Below are 23,867 nucleotides of genomic sequence, written 5' to 3'. Positions count from 1 at the left end.
TTTCGAGCTTCGTTAGAACATGGTGTTTCTGGGAGGGGAATGGTTTTTTCATTGCTTATTACTATGGTGAGTATATTTCAGGTTAAGGAATAACCAGAGAGTAAAAGTAAACTCTGGAAGGAATCTAAGGGTTTCAAATTTTGGGGGGATTAAAGGGATTCATCTGTGGGAGAAACAACTCTTGTTTCTTCTCTTTATATAGGGGACGAAGAAGAGGGTACTTAATGTGTTCAGATCTCCAAGGAAATTTGCAAACAAGAATGCGCCCGTTCCGCTCCCCCACATCATCAGTAGCCATTGAATTTGAAAGGTCTTGTGAAGGAAAACCATTAAAGACATGTTTCGGGTAACCAAACGGCAGGAGTGTGTCGAGAATAAATCAAGAAGAACATCTCGTAGACCGGAGCATTTCCTGGGCAGGTGGAGAATTGCCAACGCCAGTGAAAGGTTGAATTAAATGAGCCGTAATAAAGGCTCGGAATTATCAAAACCCCCCTCTCCAACCAGGAGGTCGGACAACATGGTTTTGAGGGGCTATTGTGGGGCCCAACAATTTATGGGCCAGACCCACTTATTCATGGGGAGCCCTAAGGCCCAAGCCGAAGAAGGTTATAGTCCAAACTCAATAACGTAAAGCACAAATTGGCCCAGAGAAGCAGCCGAGGACAGTGCAGTCCTCGGCTGACCCAAAGCTCCACCAAGAAGAGGGGCAAAAACGGTATAGGGACAAACTTGGAAGAAAATCTAAAATATCTAAGAAAGGCTGCCCTTACTACCTTCCCCATACATAGCTCTGCACCTAACAGAGTCGTATTCTTTAGCTTTATCAACCACTCCCAACAGCTTTGGTCTTGGACTGACGGGACAAGTATCAGTCTTGGAAAGGTCGACCCTACACGTGGACGAAGGAAAGTGAACGCAGGCTAGTATAAAAGAAAAAATAAGTAATCTGGAGAGGGGGCTAGGAAGACTGGCCAAAAAGGAAGGGCCTCCCAGTCCACCTCTAGGAGAAAGACTCCAAGGGTGAAGACACCTCAATCACATATGAGCACCACAAAAACCCACCGCTGGGTAACCGAGGCCTAGCCTTTCGAACCCACTCTCTACAAATGATATTGTCTGGGCCCATTCACGTGCGAACCCAACACTACTGCAGTTCGTTGCGGAACGTGTCCCTACATATATAATATTAAAAATAAATAAATATATAAATATACAGATAGAGTGTGATGTGGTACGATTTGTGTGGTTTTCTTATTATAAAACCGTAAACCACACTACACTATACAATGTGGTGCACAGTTACTTATAATGTGGTGCGGTTATACCATTAATATTAAAAAGATATTAGTTCACAAATTTTGCCCAAAGGATGCCATTATTTGACAACTATGTCGATGAAGAGGAGGAGGGTATAAATAAGCCGAAGCCCATATCACTAGCGAATACTGATTGGCCTATTTTCTCACTAATCCAGACAAAAGCCCAAATTGGAAAAATCGCCAAGCCTACACTCTTCAAGCAGTACCAACCAATAGAAACGAGCCGAAACACACAACAATCTACGTGTCAAACGTGAATTGGACAGTGATACCTGTTCCAGGCTCCTTAAAAATAGTTTCCGACAAATTGCATCTACATCCTCACCTCAGTACTTATTAGCAAAACCGAAAGCGAAACTGTGAGATTATTTGCAGCAGAAGAAGAATCCACGCCATGGCCAGAACGACATCGTTCCTCCTTTGTGCTTTCGTCCTCTTCGGAACCCTAGCTCTCATTCAGGTCGGGTCAATTCTTTTTTAAAAGAAAACCATTATTCTTTTCATTTCTCTAAGTCGATTTAGTTTCCTCTATAATTTTGATCTACTAATGTTTTTATTAGATCAGATGATCGATCTAATAAAATATTATTATTCATTCACATATACCTATATTTATGTATGATATAAATGATTGATCTTTCAGGCTAAGAAGCCAAAGGAAGATTTGAAGGAAGTGACCCATAAAGTTTATTTTGATGTTGAGATTGGTGGAAAGCCCGCTGGTAATTCTCTATACCATTACATTTCATTTCTTTTTTGTAAAAGAAAGAGACTTGCTTTGTTGGAAAAAAAAAAATGGGTATTTTGCTTTGATATTGTAGAAGTATTTTGCCAATTCCATGTTGGAATTGGCTGCGAGTAATGGGTATCAAAAGTTGTGAAATTTAATGATATAATGTTGTTGGAGGAACTGTGATCATGGTTGTTATGATACTCTTTAATCTTTATGATCTGTCATCTTTCAGGTCGAATTGTGATGGGTCTGTTTGGGAAGGCAGTTCCAAAAACCGCAGGTATGATTGTGTATCATCTGTTTTGAAAACACTGGATTAGATGATAGATACATACAATACATCATCCTTTCAAACTTAATACGTTATATGATCATTGACTTTTGCACCCTTCATTTTGGATTGCAGAGAACTTCCGAGCACTGTGCACAGGTGAGACTGTGACCTCAGCCTCTTTCCTATATTTATTTTTTTGAGATATACCGATCGTTATATCTATAGTTTATGTTCAAATCAAATTTCTGACTCTTGCGTATTCTGCTTCATCTGTAAATATGTTATGTGGTGCTTTAAGTTTTGGGGTTCCTCATGACCAATGTATTAAAATTAGACATAACGGTAACACAATCTCAAATACAATTACAACCAAGTGTGTGCGGTTGAAAAGTGTAAATTACTTGGGAGATACTGTAGAGAAAAGTATCTAGATATTCCCATCACCTTTCCTCAACAATTTGAAAAAAGAGTTGTAGATTTATGAGGAAAGTAGTAAGGGTTAACATGTGGTTTTTTCTTTTTCAATCATTTCAGGGGAGAAAGGTGTTGGAAAGAGTGGAAAACCACTCCATTACAAAGGTAGCACATTCCACAGGATTATTCCCAGCTTCATGCTCCAGGGAGGTGATTTCACACTAGGTGATGGAAGAGGTGGAGAATCAATCTATGGAGAGAAGTTTTCTGATGAGAACTTCAAGCTAAAGCATACCGGACCAGGTACGAATAGCACACCCCCACACCCCCCAAAAAAAAAATCCCCCAAATTTATGTAAATAGTAACATTTTTTTTTCTTCTCTTTCTTGTGTATAGGGCTTCTGTCAATGGCAAATGCTGGCCCTGACACAAACGGTTCACAATTCTTTATTACAACAGTGACAACTAGCTGGTAATTAACTGTGCCCTCAGATTTTAAGTGAGAGAAAACAAATCGTCTAATTTGCATCTTATGTTATTTGTTGTGACAGATTTTTAGTCAAAATATTCTCTTAGTTATATCTGTTTACTATTTTCTGTGTGATGCTGAAAGTGTAGTGGATTCATGGTAGTTTATTAGACACGGGTCAGATCAGCAGCATTATTAATTTGCACTTCTAGCACTCAATATTAACCTTTTTTTCTTGACCCTCGCAACTTCACACATTTCCTCTCCTTTTATGTGTGTGTGTGTGAGAGAGAGAGAGAGAGAGGTAATTGTTGACATGGGATGGTTCTAAATATCCCAACCTTGCTATTTGTATTCAAATGGATTTATCAATCCCTTTATTTCCTTTTGTATTTTCAGGTTGGATGGTAGGCATGTTGTGTTTGGAAAGGTGCTATCTGGAATGGATGTTGTTTACAAGGTTGAAGCTGAAGGAAACCAAAGCGGCACACCCAAGAGCAAGGTCGTTATTACAGACAGTGGTGAACTTGATGCGTAATTTTCCTCGTTTATTTTCTACCCACATATTTAGTAATATCGTATTCCCCTTTCAGTTAGGTATGAGACTTTTATTTGAGGTATTAATGTAAGAAAAGATATTTCGTATTTAAGTTGTTCTTTTTCCCCATATTTTGTAGTAATAGCTTCTTTTTTTTCTAACGAATAAGAACTTTATTTAACCAAAGAGCAGAACAGTTTATACAATCAAGCAGTAAAAACAGCAGACAACAAGAAGAAATAGAAGAACTGCAAAAGGCAACATTCAACAACCTAAACTAGCAATGAGATTTAGCAAAACTGAATTAGTCAATTTCCAGATACAACACAAGGCTTCATTTTGAACGAGTCTCTAACTTTGATTATACTTGCGAGTCAATTTCTCACATCTGCCATGATGGTCTTTAAGATCTGCATTTCATTTTTCCCTCTACCATTAGGTACTCTCTTCTAGGGGGTAACAAACAAAAAATAAAAAACCTCTATCGTTGAGCACTCTCGTTTCTATCCCCCCAAATATGGTAAATGGTAGCAGAACAGGTCTATTTGCAAATAGAATGCTCTTCCCTTCTACCTTCATTACAACCCAATTTAGCTCAGAATTTCCTGCTAAATTTTCGTGTCAATGAACACTCAAAATATAAATGCTCTCCTTATTTCATGCTGCTCCTGTTGAAAACACAGAATAATAACCCATACCCCATCAGGCCATTCTTTACCTTGTAAGCAGTCTATCCTTAAATCACCAGGTAAGAAAGGTTGACATAGCTGTGCTTCTTATCTGGTTTCCAAAGTTCCAGCACAGTTAAATCTACTACTACGTTAAATCTGCCATTAGCACCAAAATCCAAATCCTGCTGCAGTTCCTTTGTGTGGCCATCTCTTGGTCACATTTAATTATGATAATTGATTGATGTATATGGGGAAGAGGGATTTTATCATTTTATGTTGTGAACTAGGTTCATGTTCAAAGTCATTTTTCGACATTATGAGAAAACATCTAATGGAAGTGCGTCTTTTTTCCACATTGTGAGGAAGCATCAAATGGAAGCCCACGATCGGGAGAAACTTGTGCTCTATGCATGGTTGCATATACCTTATAAATTTGTGAGAAACGAGTAGTTTTTTGAGAAACTTGAGTCTTATTAGATGTGGAAAGTTAAAATCGGAAGCCATTAATAAAGCATTATTGAGTAGCAGTTTGGAAGAAACTGCTGATTTTGAACCAAACAGCCAGTGTTGTGCTATTCTTGATGTAGCAATTAGCTTGCTATATTGTTGACCTGCTGGAATTAAGTTCGGGATGCAAAATGGATGTGAGATTTGGACTTCAATGTTTACCATCAAATAGTTCGTAGTAAGTCTATTTATTATTACCAAGCAAAGATACAGTCTATTTATTACCAAGCAAATATAAATGGCTTCGAGATGACGTATATCTGGGCAACCCACATTCAGCGTCTATGAGCAATGCTAGGATACTATATAAATCCTAACATAAATTTTACAAAATGATGTGTCACCAATTACAAATTAGTATTTCAATATTTATTAATTTTGTTAAAGTAGTACTAATTACATTAGTTTAGAAGCTTTTTGTAGTAAATATAGCATTTACCAATTACTTATATCCTTAATTCATATTTCCACAAAAGTAATAAATCAAACAAGATTTCAAGTTGGTACTCATTCCTGTGTGCCCATAATAAGAAGAAATATGTCCAAATAGTTGGTCTCGAATAACATATGAGAAAATCCTTTGAATGCACTTTCAAGCCAATGCAAAAATACAGCCAGATGCAACAAGTGAGGTCTAAAATGCTTGTTTGTGAGTATTGAATACATCATGAGCTTTCTTGGCAGGTCATTGAACCACCTTTCGAGAACTTCTCAATTTCAGTCCCTGCCACAGTATTCTCTATCTGGCCAACCTTAAAATCTGCTCCGCAGTAGTTTCAGCATCCATTTTGTAATTTCACCAATGTCAATGCCACAATCCACATATGTACTACTCAGAATGCCAGTGTAAATTGTTTTGTAAAGTAATAAACTAAGAAGACTAAGCTAAAAGTTCATTTCTTCTCCTTTTTTGCCACTCTCTCGACTAACCAATCTAGAGAATAAAATATACAAATAATTGATCTGCATGGCAAAGCCATATTAAGAATCTGAACCTCAAAGAGTAAAAAAATCCAATGATCGTGCACAGAACTTGTTGGATAAAATATCCATCTTCAATTCTTCTTTTTTCCCTTTTTATCTCATAGATAAAATACCATAATTAAAAGTTAGCAGCAAGGGACTAAATTGATCACCAGGTTTATAAAATTATTTCTACCTACTCAACCAATGGAATGCTTGAAGTCTTGACCTATACGGAAAAGTTAAAAGATCGGAGATGATTATACACGGTGGAACTCTTGAAGTCTTTTATACATATAAGTAATAACTTAAAGGAACCTATAGCCATCAAGATAGGTTTAAATGTCGTTGTCAGAGACCCAGAGCACACTGAAGCTCTGGGATTAAAGTATATCCACAAGATGACACTACAATCTTCAACTGAATGATGCAAATACAAATTTAAGACCAGGAAAAAGGAATATTCCACAAGAAGAATGAAGGTGGGCTATAAACACAGACCGATTTGTTTATCCTCTTACATGAGACCTTGTACACTGAGAAGAAAATACACAACACTGTAAGAATATTACACCAAAAACCCCCCACATATATATTCTGCTTTGAAACCGTAAAACAATAACCAAACATTTCCTCATCCTCTAATTTGTAGGGATTGCTTTGGACGAGTCCCATTTTGCTTCATTACAAGTGAAACAAACTCACCACATGATCTCCACCAGTTCGACCAAATTGAGAGCTGCAACCACTGCCCTCAACCACGAATCCACGATGAGCATCCACATTCTCAGGAAATATAAAACTCACTATCCATCTTCAATTTTACCTCCCTAAAATGTACTTAAAACTGATCTTTCCACTACAACCCACTTCTTGTTGGGTTACACGTGTGAGTGAAGTTCCATATTGAATAAATATGAGAAGAATGAGTGGTTAATATAACATAATTGAGCACATATCCATTGGGCTTAGGCCTTTTGGGTTAAAGTGTGTCTTTATATGTTATATTAATTACTCAAGGAAGTTTCCCCAAGATGTTTATTCTCCCCAACAAGTGGTATTAGAGCCCATGGTGGTGTGCGGCGAAGGTGGTAAGGTGTTCATAATCCCTACTCAGCGGGGACAGAGAAAGCCTAAATGGCCCACACATAAAGATCCAAGAAAAAAAAGCCCAACAAAGGAATATTGCTAATGGTGCTAAATAATGGTGTGGTGCGAGATTCCCATGGACATGGACGTGCGGGGTTCCCATGGATGTGCGTGTAGGGTTGACACGTGGTTCCCATGGATGGCGTACGAGAGACCCATGGATGACGTGCTGATGAAGTGAAAAGCCATTAGGCAAGGGGGAGTGAGTAGGACTTGTTCATGGCCCACAAAGAGGTCTTGAAACCCATAAAGAGGTAGACTCACACGTGAGGGGGAGATTTGTTGGGTTACACGTGTGAGTGAAGTTCCATATTGAATAAATATGAGAAGAATGAGTGGTTAATATAACATAATTGAGCACATATCCATTGGGCTTAGGCCTTTTGGGTTAAAGTGTGTCTTTATATGTTATATTAATTACTCAAGGAAGTTTCCCCAAGATGTTTATTCTCCCCAACACTTCTCCCATCCATAACCAGGAAAAAATGAAACAATGAGTGAATGTGTTACAATGAAAACCAAGAAACTTAATGCTCCATAACATAATCATAACTGAAAATTCCAACAACCCCAACCCAAATAAATTGCCACATTCAGCACCTGTAGTTCTAGATTCATCTGCCTGCAGAACCATCCATTGCCAGCTTCCTTTGTCTTCACCAGCTCCACCATCCACCTCCACTCACCATCAACCATGAGTACAAACAGTTCATGGCTGTTACCATCCCCCCAAAAATCACCTTGGTAATTCTGAGCAAGAAGTTATTTCTTTGTTGGATCAATATTTAAAAATATAATCAAAAGCTTCAAATGAGTTTCCAAATCGAAAATACTCAGCAAAAATTGGTCAAAAGGTATGAAATGAATAATGACAACAGAGTTTTGCCATGTTCCTAATGTATTTGTTGGACACAACAGAAGGATGGTTAAGAGGAAGCAACCTGAGGGCAATAACATGGTGTGGCAGAAAACATATGTGAATCGTGTCAAAGAAAAGTTTTTGGATTAAGGGATTTCTCTACTCAGGTTTCTAGACGTGACATATGTTTACAAGTCAGTTTTTCATTGAAGATTCCATTGGAAGGTCTTCAGTTCCCATAACCTTATCTCTATATCTGGATCATACTTGATATGGTGAAACTCGCATGGTAAATACATGTGCTTTTTTTTTTTTTTTTTGCCGAATGATCAATACATGTGCTTAGCACCCATAAAACATAGCCCCAAACAATGATTGTAAACTATGCCAAAAAGCAATTAACCCCCATGAATTTCTGTTAATATTCCAACTTACGAACCAACTGAAGTGTCCAAAGTCATGCAACCAAGAAAACAAACAGATTCTAACAAATTTGAGCAATAAAAACACTATCTCCACTTCATTCCTTGGCCAGAATGCCTTAGCCTCCTAACCTTCTGAGGTATCATTCAAAAGCAGTGGTGGCAGTTCAATGCATGCTGGAAATGATTAATTATAAGTTAGTTGATAAATTATCTATTAATGTTTTTAGACCCCTTAAAAGACAACCAGATTAACCTAGTTAATTAGCCAAGTGATTACTTAGCCAAATTAATCAGATCTAGATTAACACACATATATCATATCATTGTAAAGTGCGGAAAATAAAGAACACAACGATATGATAACTCAGAAAAACCAAACCGGTAAAAAACCTAGGGAGGATTTAACCTAGCTATCCTAAAGGTAAAAAGCAAATTCACTATGAAAGAATTGAAGTTTATATAATAGAACTTAGACCACTAACATTCTATTGTTACCCACTAGTAGAAAACTTACTACCACGACCCCATGATAGCTCCGAGTCCACGGACTACTTCTTTCTTTGGCCTTCGCAACAACACAAGCTCACCTGCTTGTGACTTTGAAACTCCACTCAAAGGTTTTGGATCTCCTTAAACGTTGATCTTGTATGCAGCAACTTTTACAACACCGGATCTTGAGATTCTTCAAGGAATAATACCGATAGAAGGCATAAGAGAGCTTTTGGGTACAAAACCCTATATCTACAAAAGAGGCACAAGGTGCACTCTAATCTCTCTAAAAACTCTCAAAATCCCCACCTAGGGTTAGCTTATAATATCCTTTAAATATTGGAAAAAACGGCTTGCGATTTGGGTTTCAAATGGATAAGTTATGGCCTTTTTATGTTGCTGATTTTGCTGATATGCGATTTTCGATTGATCGAAAATCACTAGTAGCAATCGAGTACCAATCGAACGAAACAACTTGTAACTCATTTTTTCATCCCGAACTTGAGTTTTTTGTCTTGGACTTCAATGTAGACCATTCTAAACCAATGAGACTTAGTTTTTGTCATGTTTTGTCATGGTTTGCCAACATTACAAACTCAAAACCTAACAATCTACTTTCCCTAATTCAAGTTACTAAGGTAATCTTATCTTCTATGAGTTGATAGCCTGATACTAGCTTTTCAATACCAAAAAATGGACATGGCTCCCTTTTAACCAAATTGCACTTGTACCCAGTTTCTTGCATTATTTCTCTTCAAAACTTCCACAAGCTTATCATATCAAAAGGAATTCCTATGTTCAATTATAATGCTGCAAAAATAAATATAGTTAAAAGGAGTGTATACAACTGGTACCAAGAGCTTAAATTTTCCTTATGCCATAATAAATGCAGTGGTGCAAGAGGAAGAACTTAATATTGCCTATGAGCTCCATCTCAAATGGCACCCTCTTCCTTACAAGAACAAGGTGGAGGGTGAAGTCATGGATTCAAGACATTCTTGCTGTATGTGATACTTATCGACCAAAAAGAAATAAAGAACTTGAAATCTCCACATTACCATAACAAAAGGCACAACATACAAAGTTGACAACAACCTGTTTGCACAACACATGGTAAGTTAATTGCAATTTTCCATGTCATTTTCATATATTCCAGATTCAAATTGATATAAATTATTCAATATACATGATAAATTGTAACTTGTTCATTAACATGCAAAAATTGAAACATTTTCACTTAAGAAAATAATTACACTAAACATCACTAATCCCTCCACAAAATACATGTTAAAATAAAATGCACTATCTTCCTAGATGGGCATTGCCAATAAATACGAAAATGATGACCTACCTAAGCAACAAAATGTCCCCATAAATCAATTGTTTATCACCATCTAAAACTACAACCAACAAATCAAAAACCATAAAGAAAGAAAGAAGAATTAAAACAAAGAATTGCAAACAGAACATATATACCTCAATTCGTCTGCGGGTAAGGATGAATGTAGATAAGCATTCCCGCAGCCTTGTTCCTTACAACACACATAACAAACGCCCATTATTAACCACAGTTTATTTATTTATTTTTCCCACCACAACAACAATCCCAAACTTTGAAAACATAAATTATTTGATTTCCCACAACTACACACTCACTGACACATTAAAGCAAACACTTAAAGACCAAATAAGAACCAAACACAACTTTGATCCAAAAACCAAAGCTAAAGGTAATTGAATTTACTGAAATTCACGAGCAATATCATGTTCAGGCTTTGTCGTCGACGCTCCTCTTGCAATTGATCACGGCGGCGCGACGCTGGTGAACGATGGTGGAGAAATTGAGGGACAAGTCGGAGTAAATGGAGAGAACTTTGGAGATGTTGGTATTGATCTCGCGGATTAGGGCAACGTTTTTGGCGAGATTGTCAGCAATCTTGGACTGGTGGTTCTCGTTCACCTGATTGATCAACACACGGTTCTGATCCAGTACGGACTGTACTTGAATAAAGCTCTTGCTCAGCATCTCCCAGACCTCCACGTCACACTCCTCCTCTTCTTCATCGTCGTCACTGTCGTTTAGGCGATTCTTGGTGTAAAGGGTCTGAGGTTTGGTAATGGTGGTGTAGTGGTCCATGATAGACTCCACCAAAGACTCAGATTCAGGCGCTGTCATACATAATATAGTATCACTCTGGCCTTTGCGAAAAAACGATTTGAAGAAGTGGGGCTTTATATCTTGTGGTAGCTGGTGGCAGTGTCAAAAAGAGAAACGGGGGGGGATCAGTTGTTGAGTCATTGACTAACCGACTCGAGATGGCCCCCTTTTTTTTTCTTTTCTTTTTTTTAATACAAGTTAGAAATTTTATTCTAACTTAATGTAAGTATTTATTTGTGTGTAGGCTGTCCAAACCCATATATTTGTGTGTAGATCTTAGGTTTGAATTAGATTTGCTTCTTCATATCTGTTGCTTCGAATTTATTTTCAAATTTGCTCTTCTACTTTTTTTTTTTTTTTTTTAGATTTACTGCTTCTTCTTTAGATCTTAGGTTTTGGTATGTGTTTTGAATCTTTGATCTTGTGAGTTTATGTCTTTATGGTGGTTGTTTCAAATCTCTTTCTCATATTCTAATAAAAATCGAGTTTCTATTTGGACGAAATTGCCACTAACGCTTCCAAAAAACTGTTCCTATGGTGGTGACGATGGTTGGTGTTTTCAGGCCACCAACACTATCAATGCGGCTCATAAATGCCCCAAAAACAATCCCGCATTGGCCGATGAACCTCCCTACCTGGATGTCTATGTTACTATGACATGCCAAAGTCGATTTGACATGTCATAGTAAGAGCATCTTCAACAAATTCTCCAATTTTTTGTACGGAGAATGAACAGTGATTTTTACCTTTTACCTCCTCACTTTTTCAAATACACTTTTCAACAGATTTTCTATCTCATTATCTATCTCATTTAAATATTATTTCTTTATTCATTCTTTATTCTTTTTTTATAATCATTTATTCTTCCTATATTCATTCCTAACAATTATATTTTTCAATGAAAAATATTATATCCACAACATTTTTCGTAATATTTTCACAAGAATCACATTAAAATCTTATATGAAAAGTTGTTACTAATTCTAATTTGAACCCACCGCTAAAATTATTTTTTTACTCACCAATATTAGTTAATAACAATCTATTACTTAAAATTTATTGTGAAAATATTATGGTAGTATTTCTTAATTGTGTTTCCTTATTTTTTATATTATTTTTTCTTCCTTAATTTCATTTTTTTTATTGGTTTTTTCTCCACCACACACATATCCCACTCCTATCTCTATCTGCCCTTCTTTTTCTTTTTCTAGTTCATTCCGGACTCTCTTTTTCTTTCTCTAGCTCTCTCTTTTTTTACTTTTTCTATTTCTTCTTGATTCTAGAACACTCTCTAGCATGATCTTTTGACTTCTATTTCTACTTCTATTTTCTTTCCTCTTTAGCTCATTTCACACACACATAGCCGACCATGATCTTTCGACTTCTCCTCTATGTTTGCATTTTTGTTTTTTATTTTCTTTCTTCTTCATCTCACTTCACTCACACACAGCCGACAGAGAGAGTTGGTCTTCGTCTATCTTCTTTTTTTTTTTTTTTTTTCTTCCTTCTTTTCTTGTTCTGATTCACTTTGTTGTTACAATGGAGCTTAGATAGGCTTTCATGTTCTTGATTTGTTGTTTTTGTTTTGATTTTAGATTTGTTGTTCTAATTAAATTTGTATTTTTCCCTGTTCTTGATCTGTTGTTTCTATTCTGATTTTAGATTGTGTTTGTGTTTTAATTGTGTTACCGTTTGAGAGAGATACAGATGAACAAAGAAGAGAGGAGGAAAGAGAAAGAATTTCTTTTATTCAACCGAGTATTTTTTTTTAAGATAAAATAATGGTTTGAAGTTGCTATTCTCTAATTTGAGAACTTCAAAAAAATTTTGGAAAAGTTTTGTGTTTAGACCGGCTTGGAAAATTCTCAAATTTGTTGATTGTGACTTAAAAGAGTGTATATTGACTTGTAAAAGATCCCTTGGGCTGTCACATTTGCACTTACACACTAGGACCAATTCGAGTTTCTCCAAAACTAGTTACAAATTGAAGATCTATCTAGCCAACCCCGGATGTAAAACTCATCATACACTCAGACATCATACATTTAAAAAATCCAGTACAATCATATTTGCACAATTTGCAATATCACACAATCACTCAACTGCGACTAACCCGCAACCTTACAATTGAGATTGCTAGTTCCATTAGTTGACAACATGTTTCATGTCATGAAACCTAATACTTGTTAGGCTGATAATGGGTAGAGTGGTCAAACAAATATTGCCCAACTGCCCAAAAAATGATAAAACTGAAGTATAATGTACAATTCTTTAAGTGGAATACATTAGGTTTCCCAATTGAATACAAAACACCTAGTTGCATTGACCATTTAAGCACAAACATTGCCATATTTCCAAGGATAATTAAATGTAGGACAACCAGGAGTTTGACTAGGCTACAACTATTTCTCATGGCGAATTATTTGCCCAAACCATTTTCATGTTTTTATGATTCATATCAAATTAAATGCAGGGGGCAAATGCCAGCACGTGGATTTTCAGTTAATGAAATTTAACAAAAACAAAGTAACAAAGCAATTGAAGTGCCAGAAGAAACTAATCGATCAACAGTCAGTATTTAAGGTAATCATGGTCATGCATGTCATTATAGACAATCGAGTCAGATACACTATTCTGCTGGTTAATACAGATTCAACGCACAGACAGCAGCTTAAGCCATAAATAAATTTACAATTAAGTGGTCTAACTTCTCTTTCCACCTACCTATAAAAGAAAAAGCTTCTACATCAATATAAACAACTGGAGCCTATGCACGAACACTTCATACATGGTCTCTAGTCAGACAACAAGCTTTTGACAACAAAACAAAAAAAACTATGGTGAGTAGTAAAGAACTAAGTTGGGTAAATCTACTCGGTATCACTTTCAGAATTTAGAAAGCTAAACTCTCTACATCCATTGAGCTTGATTAGCAACACTCCCTGGTTCTCCTCGCTCCATTCTATACCTTCCCGTTGCAGAAGTTTGATAACCTGCATCCACATAAGATAAAGAATATAAATACACCCTACAAGTTTGTTTCTCTCTAAAGATTCTAATGGGCTAGTTGTGAAGAAGATTAATTAAGACATTATAACTAAACCACCTGCAGAAGGCCTACATCTGTTTTTCAGCTTTAATATACTGTACACTTGATAAACAAATGTTCATAAACAAAATAATGGGGGAAAAAAAGGAGAGCTCAGGTGAAATTGACATTATTCTTCCCTTGCTGCGCATCAAGCAAAAAGGGAAAGGTTGAATTCAATGAATTCTTACTTGATCTAATATATAGAAAGGGAAAAACTCTATTAATTCTTAATCAATCTAATCTAAATGAATGAAAATAGGAGTTTGGCACACTTATAAATAGCCACATGACATTATTTTAAGCTCTCTCAAGGTCATACTCAACTCAAAGTTTTAAGCAAGCGCTTATGCCTGCTGGGATTGGCTGAAAACTACATACATTTATGTCAAGATATTAGGTAGCATCATTTTAGCTCCAAAAGTTATGCTAACAATAGTATTTGTGCCACTGTACCAAGATTGAAAGATTGATATTATCTTTGCAAAATGCTTTGGAAAACCATACCGATTGTTTAACCTTTGACTTCCCTAATCCATGTGACCCACATCCTGTGATAACCCTGAGAGTTTGAACCGCTGGAGAAAACCAAAAAATAATAATAATAATAAAACACCAGAAAGGGCAATTTTTTTTTTTTTTTTTTTTTTTTTTTTTCTGAAATAAAGAAGAGAAACGCAAGAAATATGGGTGGCCCAGCAGGCACTTACAGGGCACATATGTTCCAAGTAGAAGGTGAACTTTTACTAGCTGCATTGCTTGTTTGACATGTTGCCCATGTAAATCAATTGTTATCACATTTTCAATGCCCCTGTTTCTGCAGATTGGATGCAATAGCTTAGTGGAATAAAGAACACCAGAGGTAGACAGTTTTTGCGTCAATCTTTTAGGCAATGTACCAACCTAGCTTTAAATATATCATGGCTTGCCCTTTCATCTGCCTCTCGTGCCAATTTTGTTTGAGCCTTGCCCTAGTAAAATGCAGCATATCTTATTACATTTTTTTTCTAAGTAATGATTTCATTATTAAAATTAAAAAAATTATTAAAAAAAAGCATAAGGTGTGCAACCACAGAACACAGGATGTATACAAAGGACAAGCCATACCTAAATAAAAAAAATCAAAAATTAAAAAATATCTGAAATTCATGTCATCGTAAAAATCATTCAAGTTTGAGGTGGTCAACATTTTATACTGGAACATCCTCAAGAAAAAATGCAACATAAAAAATCATGTTGATCCATAAATCAACAGAGGAAAAAAATTATGGCCATGACAAACCAAAACCTTTTGCCCAAATCCCACAATAATATGTGATATAGCAACAAATGGACTGCTTCTTAAAACTATTAGGCTTCTGAATGACCCCAGATGTAACAAACTGGAGCTCAACTGGAATCAAGAGAGAGCATTCAGAAGGAACTAGTGTGTTTGGATGAGCTTTCCTGAAAGTAATCTCGAGAAATGGAGGGGCAATCTTTTTTGGGCTTGCCAAATACACTTTTGAGCTGTGCATTCTTTCTTACCAAAGACTTATGTAATGGATTCTTGGCTAGGCCATTGGATATCTAGCGACAATATAATGTTAACCGCTCCTCCATGCAGTGGCTTACACTGTTATACATCTTGAAATATGCAGGGTTGGAAGTACATCAGAGAAAACTAAACTGATACAAGATGTATAAGAGTGTGCAAACACAAACATAAATACACTAAATTTACAATGTTATTTGTTGAAGCACAACAAACCTGGTCAGAAAGATAGGCTGCATACTGCCGCTCTCCCTTTGAAAATGCCACTGCAGCCTGCAGAATAGCTTCCTAATCAGATTCTTTTCAAGTCTATAATAAACTAGAGCTTGTGTCATAAAAATACCCTAACCCACATAGAAAGTTAAAACAAACTTACTTTCTGATAGCAAGACCTCATTGAATCCCAATGTTGCTTAGCAGATGTTCTGAACACGTGATATTCCTCTCCTTTGGCTACAATCCAAGGAAAACTCAAATGTAAAGAAATTGATATCATTGATAACAATTACCAATTTATTACACATGTATTATTAATATGGATGTATTGAAGAAAAACCTTTTAAAAAACTCTATAAAAAGTAATGGTTGCAGATACTGACCAGAGAGAAGTAATTTAACCTCCCAAACAACTATCAAGTATTTCAATTTTTAAATAAATAAATAAGAAGAAAAAGTTTTGAATAGGAGGGACTAAACTACTATTATTATTTTCCCTACCCCCACACCCCTCCCTTTTTGTGTGGATGTCTGTACATGTTGCATTTGAGTGGGCATCATGCGGAAAACATGAAGTAGCTAATCACACTAAACAAAATGGGGGAAGGGGGGTGGTCAACCACACCAAGCACATTGGCTTAGACAAGTTTTTAAAGCCGTTACAATCAACACTATCTAATGCTCTCACTTCCCTTGTTCAGTTAGTAAGATGCACACACAACCTAGAAAATGTGGGTTGAACAAGTTAAATGCTAAAGTCTGCTGCAATCATAATCAAATATGTATAGCAAAAGACAAAATATACAAGCAACCAACTGTACACGGATTTGGAAAATTATCACCACTTAGAAGTCCTTTATTCTGAACAGTTGATTGTAGCAAGTACATTTCTTTGGTTTTTTTTTTTTGGGAGGGGGCATTCTCCGCAGCTGGCTAAAAACTGACAGTTCCCAAAAGAATAAAATTATAAAGATATTACACAAAATCCCAAATGTACAACATTATGAAGATCAGAGCCTATTAACATATTTCCTACAAAATCACTTCTAACGATAGAATGTTAAATTGTAAAATAGCTATAGAACCACAGCAGAAATTCAGTTTCTGAAATTATTAATATAGAGACACTAGCAAGTGCAATAAAGCATTATGAAAATAATTATGAATACCGCAAGTATTCTGCTGCGGTTCTGCAACACCAGAAGGATAAACATCAATCCCAGGCCCCAATGACTGCAGTTTCTTTACTACATTCCTCCAATTCATTGTGCTTGGCTCATATTCAGGACTCTTGGAGACATTAAACAAAGATTCCAAAACCTTCTGAGGGAGCTCTGACTCAGTAATTGTTGGGCCAGTTGGAGACTTAGCTTCAGGATTAGCAAGAACCGTTGCATAATTCCTAAAATGAAGAAAAAATATAAGCTCGGAGAATCAGATTCCAAATACCAAGAATTTGGTATCTCAAGAAGTATCATAAACTAGTAGATGTTACATGAAATAAAATTTGAACACAGATTAACAAGTATTATTATATTATACATGCACAATTTTGCAGGGCACTGAGAGCCTATGGATTGAGCCTCACATCATGCCGCTGCTCAGGTGAAACACACCCAAAGCTGAAACTCTCATGACATGAATCAAATATCAAAGATCATGTTGTGGTTAGATTAAAAAATAAAACATAATCTTATGTTGTCTGAGACAATTTCTTAATCTTCTTAGTATATATAAATTTAACTGGTCAACAGCTCCTAAGCCTTTATAAACCACAAAGAATTGCCCTTTGATGTTCAAGAAATCTGAAACAACTTGCTAATTTTACTTATCCTTTTTTTCACAAATTGTACGATTATGGCTATTTGCAGTGAGACACATGTTCAGACTTTTAAGCTGGAAGTGGCCCCAGGGCAAGCATCACAGTTCTAGCTGAGCAGAGGCCATCCGGAAGGCCAAAAAGCTCATCATTAAAATGCAGTTAATGACATTTTATTTGACCTCACATACATTACATCCCTTTTATTGGTAAAAATTTAAACACGCAATGGATGGGTCTTACATATGGTAGAAGCTTGTGGTAAAACCTATTGTTAAAATAACTAATAGAGCCTAAACCATGTTAACCCTATTTTGAAATCATTTGATAGACCTAGTTTCTTCATGCAACACATTTAAAAACGCTTCACTATTTCGATACACTAGGTACATATGATTTAAGTTCTATACGTATAACAAATATATTTAGAATTTGGTGGCCTTGCTTTATTCAGGCTAGTGCCTTTTTGTCGCCTCTTGCCTCGGGCAATACAAGGCCTTAGCACCTTAGGGTCATCTTTCACCTTTGACTACCTTGGTAGAGCTAGAGCTCATTGCCTCATGTTGTGCAAATAATGACATCTGATTATATCATTTCTTCTATTTTCCCTATTAATATGCATTTTAAAACAAAAACAGTAGCAACGCTTGCACCTTCTGGCCTTTCAACCTATGCATACATGTATGTCAATGTAGGCTAGTTCAGTTTAAATTTCCACTGTAATAACTTGAACAAGCCATATTGTATGTGCTAAATCTCTCCACAACTTTCTCTAGAATTTTACTTTAAACTCAACACCCCAATCTGTAATACCATGCTCACTGCAAGATACACACTGCAGCCTTCTACTTGAGAAAATAATAAAATTATAATGACAACAACTAAAGCAACAAAAATAACATCTGAATGAATTACCTGCAACCATACCCCACAGACCATATACTATCCTGGACTTCACTTTCAGAAGAATAAGATGTGCAATCGGAAGCCCTGTCAGTAATCTGTTACAAAATGTACTTGATCACTAGACATAAAGCACATAGCCAAATGGTAAAAAGTTCACAACACTGAAGTATTCCTGTCATCATTTGGAACCAATATTTACAAAATTTAAAAAATAATAATAATAATAAAAATAAATAAAAAATTTAGAAGTAAAATTATTTTATTCAGATGAGGAAATGGTTAACCTAAATATTTACATAAATTAAATTATACAAGAAACAATGAATGAAACATGCTACATCAGTGGTTAATCCTCCACAGGCCAAGATAGGAGACAATGAGATTTCAGTTGCAAGAATAAAGTTCCACCCAATACACTTGTAATCATGTGTGACTATTGACCATCTACATTTTTGCTTGACTATATATCCCATATTCAAGAACACATGCCAGACAAAGACCTAAGCAGCATGGACATGGACACAATACAATACGATATAAGGCAACACAACTATTCTTGAAAAACTAAGACAATATACAGAAGGGACACGGCAATTATCGAAAAACCAAGACACAGTATGGCAAAGACAGCAATTAATATACATATGGGATGCTGGAGGAAGAAGGGCAATAGAACAAAATAGCTAATGGATTCCTTGGCCACCCATTAGGAGCATAACATTAATAAGGCTTGATCAAGGAATGACAAAGACAAATACCAAGCTCACTCCATTGTGACTTACAGTAATAAACTGCAAACACACTAATGGTCAATATACAAGGCCCAAAAGCATAAACCCTGAAACTCATATCATGACTTGACCACAAAATTCATAAAATTAAACATAACAAGACCATATGCATTATTTGTACAAATAAGCCAACAGGAAACCTAAAATAGAGTAGATTAAAATTCGATAGGTACAACAATGGAGGAGGGGGGATTCTAACCATGGTTCTCTTAATAAAGTAGAGCAAGCTATGCCACCAAGCTACAAGGCTCTTGGCAAAAAAAGGTAGATTAAAATAAACTGAAATATGAATCTTTAAGCAAGAACTACCAACACATAATCAAGCAATAAAATAACATAACTTACACTGTCTTTGCGTTCAATAAGAAATCTGATATCTTCTTTATAGTTAACACTATTGTTGAGGTAACTATCATTCCTAGACTGCTCAAAGGTGGAAGATGATAATTCAATCAACGCATCTAGGGCCTGGAAAGCAAATAAGCAGAAAGCATTTCACTTACACCTTTCTTTAGCATCAAATGTAATATATCTTGGGGAAAAAAATTCATCATCAATGATCAATCAAAAAAGAATGAAACAAAAACAAAGTCACAATACTCAAAATACCTTTTCAACATCATATCCACATTGACCTGCAAAAATGATCGAAAGGAATAATGAAAACAATAAAAATAAATAAATAAATAAATAATGAATTCAAATAAAAATCTAGAAACATTGGAAAAGAAAGGGTATATGAAGGATAAACACTCGGAAAGAGAAGGACACAAGAAGAAGATAGGCATGTGGTGGCATAAGTAACTGAGAGTACTGGGTGATAAATTTTAGGCTAAAATGTAAAACTGACCTTCTAACTTTCTTCAGATTTCATTTCAGTCTTCTAACTTCGCTTTCATTCATTTCAATCCTCTAAGTTTCAGATTTATTTAATTAAGCGCTTTCCGTTAACTTTTGTTAAAATTTTTTGAAAAAAAAAAAATCTGGAAAATATTTTTCAATCATTAATTGAATTTTTTTAATTTAAAAAATTTGAAGAAAAAATTATAAAATTGAAAAATTAACCACAACATATAACACAAGTTGATGGAAAAGCCTTAATTGAATAAACTTGAAAGATAGAGGACTGAAATGAAATTCAAAAAAACTTAGAGGGACAGTTTTGCATTTTACACTAAATTTTAACAATAAATCCACATTAAAATGTCATGTTGTATCATACCCAGTGCACAAAACTCCCACGTCCCACGTTTGTGGAATCTGGATGAGGTCATGGTATGCATCCTTACACCCAATTTTTTTGGAGAGGTTGATTTTTGAACTCCAACCCGCAACCTATCACTTTAAGTGGAAGGCACTTAGCATCGCACCAAAGCCCATACCTCCACATTAGTATATCATAAATAAATTATTATGTGTACACAGATACATGCATACATATGCATTTTTGTAAATCTCAAGATACTCATTTTTCCATATCAGCATCAAGGAAAAAATAGTAAAGAAAACCAGCTTTCATTGTAGCATCATAGATGGCACTGGCAACATAATCCATTTACACATAACCAATTAAAGTTGTGCCTTTCAGACCATCCTAGCACCCCTTACACCTGCCTTCATCACATCAACTCCATTCTTATCATCATTGGTACTGTTCATACATGTCCACAATTAGTGTCTTTCCTCTTCTAAAATTTACAAGTTCCCCCATTGGCCCTCATACATCGAAACATCTCTAGCGCTATCCTTCCTATCATTCTCATCTGCACCATCAACACCTTCATTATCCAAACTTAACCAAATAAGCCGACACCCAAATACAATCTTCCATGGTCCTTCCACAAAACAAACTACTACTACTACCAAAAAAAAGTACCAATAAAACCCAATTAACTAGACCTAGTAAAGCTCACACAAAACACTATAAAAAAACTATCTTAATCCAAGCAACCACACCGACCTTCAAATTCATATTAGGATTAGCCCCTACTAATCAATTATCAACTTCCTTCACTCCCTAAATCCATTACATAGTCTTAAAAATATATTTCCAAATAACCAAAAAAGGAACAAAAGAAAAACAAGAAAAGATATAGCTGGGCACTCACAGAGCACATCTCTAACAACAGCCAAGCTGAGCTCGCATTCATCTCCAAGCATCGAACACAAAAACTGCTCAGCCTCTTCTTTGTCGACAACGCCTTTACCGTTACCAAACCCTTTGGAGTTGTTCTTCGAGTCCCTCCGTAGGCTTGACTTCACGTAATCTTTCCCCAACAACGTCGAGATCGACCCCGTCGACGCAACAACTCTCTTCTGCTTCGTCCCCCTAAACCCACCATTCCCGTTCATCACATTCTGAATGCACCCGGTCTCCACAAACCCCTCTGACGAGCCCGACGAGCTCGCACCCGAACTCGCGCCCGAACTTGAACCCGAACCCGACGTCGTGGACGGGTCATCCGCACTGTAACCCAAGCTCATTGATAATATCTCGGCAGCTTTGTCAGGATCGCCGTTGGCTTGGCGGAGGGCCGAATCGGCGTCGTCTAGAGAAGCCAAAGAGAAAGCATCCGCTAAGGCTTTGAAGATCTTACTCTGTTCGTCCTCTTCGGCAGTCGGAACAACGCCGCCATTGTCGCCGGCGACGGGATTAGAGACTCGAGGCCTTCTCTTCTTCTTCCTCGTGTTCTTCATCTGCGTATCAGAATGGCAGAGATACAACGATCGCGGTGAGGATTCTGATTGATTTCCTTTTCTTAATTAAAAATTAGGGTTTCTGATTCTGAGCGATCGCGTTGGAATTTGAAAATCCTAAATTGGAGAGGAGAGAGAGAGAAGGATGAAACTGAAATACAAAGAGGGATTCTGGGAGAAATATGGAATTTGCAGGAAAAAGTGGTCGACGGTGGTGGGGTAGTTGTTGAGAGATAGAAATAGAGAGGGTAAAGGAAAAGGAAAAGGAAAAGGATTCATGTTTTGACGGCATGTAATGAATGATAGTGAGAATCTTACTTTTCAAAGGCGTACGTACTCTTTATTACACCATTTATTTATTCACCCACATGGAAGCAATTTTTTTTCCTTTGAAAAAAGGTTTTTTTTTTTTAATGATGGATGACAATTTTTTTTTTTTTTTGGTCGATAAGATGAGAAATGTATTTTTATTTCATCAGAATATATTGTTTGAGCCACGCGTTTTAATGGAATCTGTGGGCCATGCTTACATCTCAATCAATTATTATCCACCCACCCCATATAAAAATAATTAATTATCTTGTAATACTAGATTCATAATGCTTTTCTTTTTCTTTTTTCTTTTTATAGCAAATGTTAAAAATTATTTTTAAAAATATTTTATTGGAAAAATAATAAAACAATAAATATTGTTGACAATTTTTTATATTTCTTATTAAAATGATATTTAAACTTTTCTATTGTAATTTATTAATAATTTCTCTAAGGCTATCCGTTAACATGAACTTTTTTATTTATTTGTTTTTTTGGAATTATTTTTTTGAGAAGAAGGTAAGAAATTTTGGATTATAATTTTTTAAAAGTAAGATATAAATAGTATCCTAAATTTTAGACTGAATTGAGAAGATAAAAGAAAAAAGGCTAAAATTTAGGAATAGTAAATTACTCTTTTTAATTGATTTGTGTTTTTTAATTTAAAATTATTTAGCTAAAAGATAGAGATATTTTTAAAAATTTAAGAATTTGTATGAGAGTATTTTAGTACAAAAAATGTTGAAATTCAAACAATGAATCTTGTTATTAATAGTATAGAAGATACGAGAAATTTATAAATAAATCAATTAAAGAATTAGTAGAAAATCAAATATATCTAATTTAGTTAGATAATTTCTTCTAAAAAAAATAGTTGAACACTTGGATATGTTTCTGAAAAACAAATCAAATTCAATTCAAACTTGTAGTATCGAACATATCTAATTTAATTATAGCTAGTAGTTATGCCCTATGCAATACCAAATAGAATTTTTTTTTTTTTGAGAAAAACTATATAAATTAATTATCTATACTATATATAATAGAATTCCCCTATTTGAACTGTACTTTTATGTGCTTCAAAAATATCCTTAGACCCTACGTTAAACAGGGACAAAATTTAGAGACAATATGGTAAAAATATGTCTCCAACTCCACTTAAAATGTTTACAAAATAAAATACTCTCTTACTAATCCATGTATTCAAAACAAATTTATCCAAAAATTTGATTAAAAAAAAATTCTCAGTCCACTTTGACAATCTAAATAGATTAATCTCTCTAAATGAGAGCATTAAGGTTTTTTTTTTTTTTTTTTTTTTCATAATCTAAAAATTAAAATGAATGAAAAATTATGACATTAAACAAAAAAAAAAGTCTCATTGCACGCGTAAAGCACGTGTTATAAGGCTATAAGGCTAGTAACAACATAAATATATTAAATTAATTGGCCTAAGGATGATTCTTCTAAAAAAAGAAAAAGAAAAAGAAGATGATATATTGTTGATAAATTGTATTGTATTAGAATATCAA

The 23,867-nt window shown here is 35.4% G+C and overlaps 3 protein-coding genes across 6 annotated transcripts; 1 reads left to right on the top strand and 2 right to left on the bottom strand.

Moving 5' to 3' along the window:
- Positions 1-1,558: 1,558 nt before the first annotated feature.
- Positions 1,559-3,880, top strand: LOC126688873 (peptidyl-prolyl cis-trans isomerase CYP20-1). Its single transcript, XM_050383767.1, has 7 exons — positions 1,559-1,782; positions 1,966-2,044; positions 2,288-2,335; positions 2,462-2,485; positions 2,864-3,046; positions 3,141-3,216; positions 3,613-3,880. The coding sequence occupies exons 1-7, from the start codon at positions 1,717-1,719 to the stop codon at positions 3,749-3,751; spliced, it is 615 nt and encodes a 204-aa protein (XP_050239724.1). The 5' UTR covers positions 1,559-1,716; the 3' UTR covers positions 3,752-3,880.
- A 1,528-nt stretch (positions 3,881-5,408) lies between these two features.
- On the bottom strand, positions 5,409-11,130 carry LOC126688879 (protein EARLY FLOWERING 4-like). 3 transcript variants are annotated; one of them, XR_007644357.1, is made up of 3 exons: positions 10,559-11,130; positions 10,291-10,346; positions 5,409-7,791 (listed from the first exon to the last, which is right to left on the bottom strand). XR_007644357.1 is itself a non-coding variant. In XM_050383781.1 (2 exons), exon 1 carries the CDS (start codon positions 10,988-10,990, stop codon positions 10,583-10,585), a length of 408 nt encoding a protein of 135 aa, XP_050239738.1. In that variant the 5' UTR covers positions 10,991-11,130; the 3' UTR covers positions 9,933-10,346; positions 10,559-10,582. The 3 variants fall into 3 exon arrangements, 1 of the variants encoding a protein (XP_050239738.1); XR_007644362.1 differs by lacking the exon at positions 5,409-7,791 and adding an exon at positions 7,801-8,499; XM_050383781.1 differs by lacking the exon at positions 5,409-7,791 and having other exon boundaries at positions 9,933-10,346.
- A 2,419-nt stretch (positions 11,131-13,549) lies between these two features.
- LOC126688861 (SMR domain-containing protein At5g58720) lies at positions 13,550-22,336 on the bottom strand. Of its 2 annotated transcripts, XM_050383745.1 has the most exons (11): positions 21,435-22,333; positions 19,936-19,961; positions 19,672-19,794; positions 18,545-18,630; positions 16,980-17,212; positions 15,971-16,047; positions 15,811-15,867; positions 14,964-15,031; positions 14,771-14,877; positions 14,568-14,638; positions 13,550-13,965 (listed from the first exon to the last, which is right to left on the bottom strand). In XM_050383745.1, exons 1-11 carry the CDS (start codon positions 22,021-22,023, stop codon positions 13,843-13,845), a joined length of 1,560 nt encoding a protein of 519 aa, XP_050239702.1. In that variant the 5' UTR covers positions 22,024-22,333; the 3' UTR covers positions 13,550-13,842. The 2 variants fall into 2 exon arrangements, with proteins under 2 accessions (XP_050239702.1, XP_050239711.1); XM_050383754.1 differs by lacking the exons at positions 13,550-13,965; positions 14,568-14,638; positions 14,771-14,877 and having other exon boundaries at positions 14,964-15,675; positions 21,435-22,336.
- Between the last annotated feature and the right edge of the window lie 1,531 nt (positions 22,337-23,867).

This window comes from Quercus robur, chromosome 1, assembly GCF_932294415.1.
Source record: "Quercus robur chromosome 1, dhQueRobu3.1, whole genome shotgun sequence".
NCBI classification, from domain to species: Eukaryota; Viridiplantae; Streptophyta; class Magnoliopsida; order Fagales; family Fagaceae; genus Quercus; species Quercus robur.
Note: the sequence above shows the minus strand (reverse complement) of the source record. Positions and strands in the feature narration are given on the sequence as shown.

Excerpts from the sequence above, each read along its gene's own strand:
- LOC126688879 (XM_050383781.1), bottom strand. The coding sequence starts at position 10,990 with ATGACAGCGCCTGAATCTGAGTCTTTGGTGGAGTCTATCATGGACCAC.
- LOC126688861 (XM_050383745.1), bottom strand. The coding sequence starts at position 22,023 with ATGAAGAACACGAGGAAGAAGAAGAGAAGGCCTCGAGTCTCTAATCCC. Across the intron at positions 15,868-15,970 it reads TGAGGTCTTGCTATCAGAAA|GCTGCAGTGGCATTTTCAAA; the intron begins GTAAGTTTGTTT and ends GCTATTCTGCAG. Across the intron at positions 14,878-14,963 it reads CATGATATATTTAAAGCTAG|AAACAGGGGCATTGAAAATG; the intron begins GTTGGTACATTG and ends TCCAATCTGCAG.
- LOC126688873 (XM_050383767.1), top strand. The coding sequence starts at position 1,717 with ATGGCCAGAACGACATCGTTCCTCCTTTGTGCTTTCGTCCTCTTCGGA. Across the intron at positions 2,045-2,287 it reads GATTGGTGGAAAGCCCGCTG|GTCGAATTGTGATGGGTCTG; the intron begins GTAATTCTCTAT and ends GTCATCTTTCAG. Across the intron at positions 3,047-3,140 it reads GCTAAAGCATACCGGACCAG|GGCTTCTGTCAATGGCAAAT; the intron begins GTACGAATAGCA and ends TCTTGTGTATAG.